The sequence below is a fragment of the Austrofundulus limnaeus genome, unplaced genomic scaffold, assembly GCF_001266775.1.
Source record: "Austrofundulus limnaeus strain Quisiro unplaced genomic scaffold, Austrofundulus_limnaeus-1.0 Scaffold3547, whole genome shotgun sequence".
In the NCBI taxonomy this organism is placed as follows: domain Eukaryota; kingdom Metazoa; phylum Chordata; class Actinopteri; order Cyprinodontiformes; family Rivulidae; genus Austrofundulus; species Austrofundulus limnaeus.
This window is the reverse complement of record NW_013955949.1, coordinates 1869-2780: the sequence shown is the minus strand read 5'-3', so window position 1 is coordinate 2780 and position 912 is coordinate 1869. Positions and strand designations below refer to the sequence as shown.

The following is a 912-nucleotide window of genomic DNA, read 5'->3' as shown; positions in this document are numbered from 1 at the left end:
GTTTATTCAGCTGTGAGATAAAAACCAAGACTAATGAAAGTTAATTAAATCCAGACTTACAGAGGAAACAGATCAAAACTTGAGTGAGTTCCATTTAAACTGAATGTTTTGTTCTCAGGTGGCCTACAAGAGTAAAAGCTCACAGCCTGTTTACAGCGACGGATCTGTTCTGGACAGACCCGACATCCTGCACGCCACAGAGGTTTCCAAACTGGCCAGTCAGGTGACAGAATAACTTCCCAGCATGCACAGGTGATTGCTCCAGACATCAGTCAGTCTGAGTTTGATGTTCACCTGCAGGTGAAGTATAAAGAAGTCTTCGACCGACAGTTGAAGGGTCAGAAACCACACTACAACCCGCTGGACTGTGTCTCCTTCAGACAGACTCAAGCTGCTGCTGCTCTGGCCAGTCAGGTGGGTCAGGAGGTCACATGACCTGCAGCACAGAGCTGTAACTGTCCTGTTAGCTCATCTGTTAGCTCATCTGTTTAGCTCATCTGTTAGCCCATCTTTCATGTTAGCTCATCTGTTAGCCCATCTGTCATGTTAGCTCATCTGTTAGCTCATCTGTTAGCCTATCTGTCATGTTAGCTCATCTGTTAGCTCATCTGTTAACGTATCTGTCATGTTAGCTCATCTGTTAGCTCATCTGTCATGTTAGCTCATCTGTTGGCTCATCTGTTAACCTATCTGTCATGTTAGCTCATCTGTCATGTTAGCTCATCTGTTAACCTATCTGTCATGTTAGCTCATCTGTTAGCCTATCTGTTAGCTCATCTGTCATGTTAGCTCATCTGTTAGCTCATCTGTCATGTTAGCTCATCTGTTGGCTCATCTGTTAACCTATCTGTCATGTTAGCTCATCTGTCATGTTAGCTCATCTGTTAACCTATCTGTCATGTTAGCTCATCT

The 912-nt window shown here is 44.1% G+C and overlaps 1 protein-coding gene across 1 annotated transcript in view; it reads left to right on the top strand.

Annotated features, from left to right (window-relative positions):
- The window catches only part of LOC106511908 (nebulette), a gene marked incomplete at both ends in the record, with an annotated part of 1920 nt that extends 1506 nt beyond the window's left edge, over positions 1-414 (top strand). Inside the window, 2 exon segments of the mRNA XM_014000631.1 lie at positions 119-223; positions 301-414. Of these exon segments, the coding sequence (XP_013856085.1) occupies positions 119-223; positions 301-414 (219 nt within the window).
- Between the last annotated feature and the right edge of the window lie 498 nt (positions 415-912).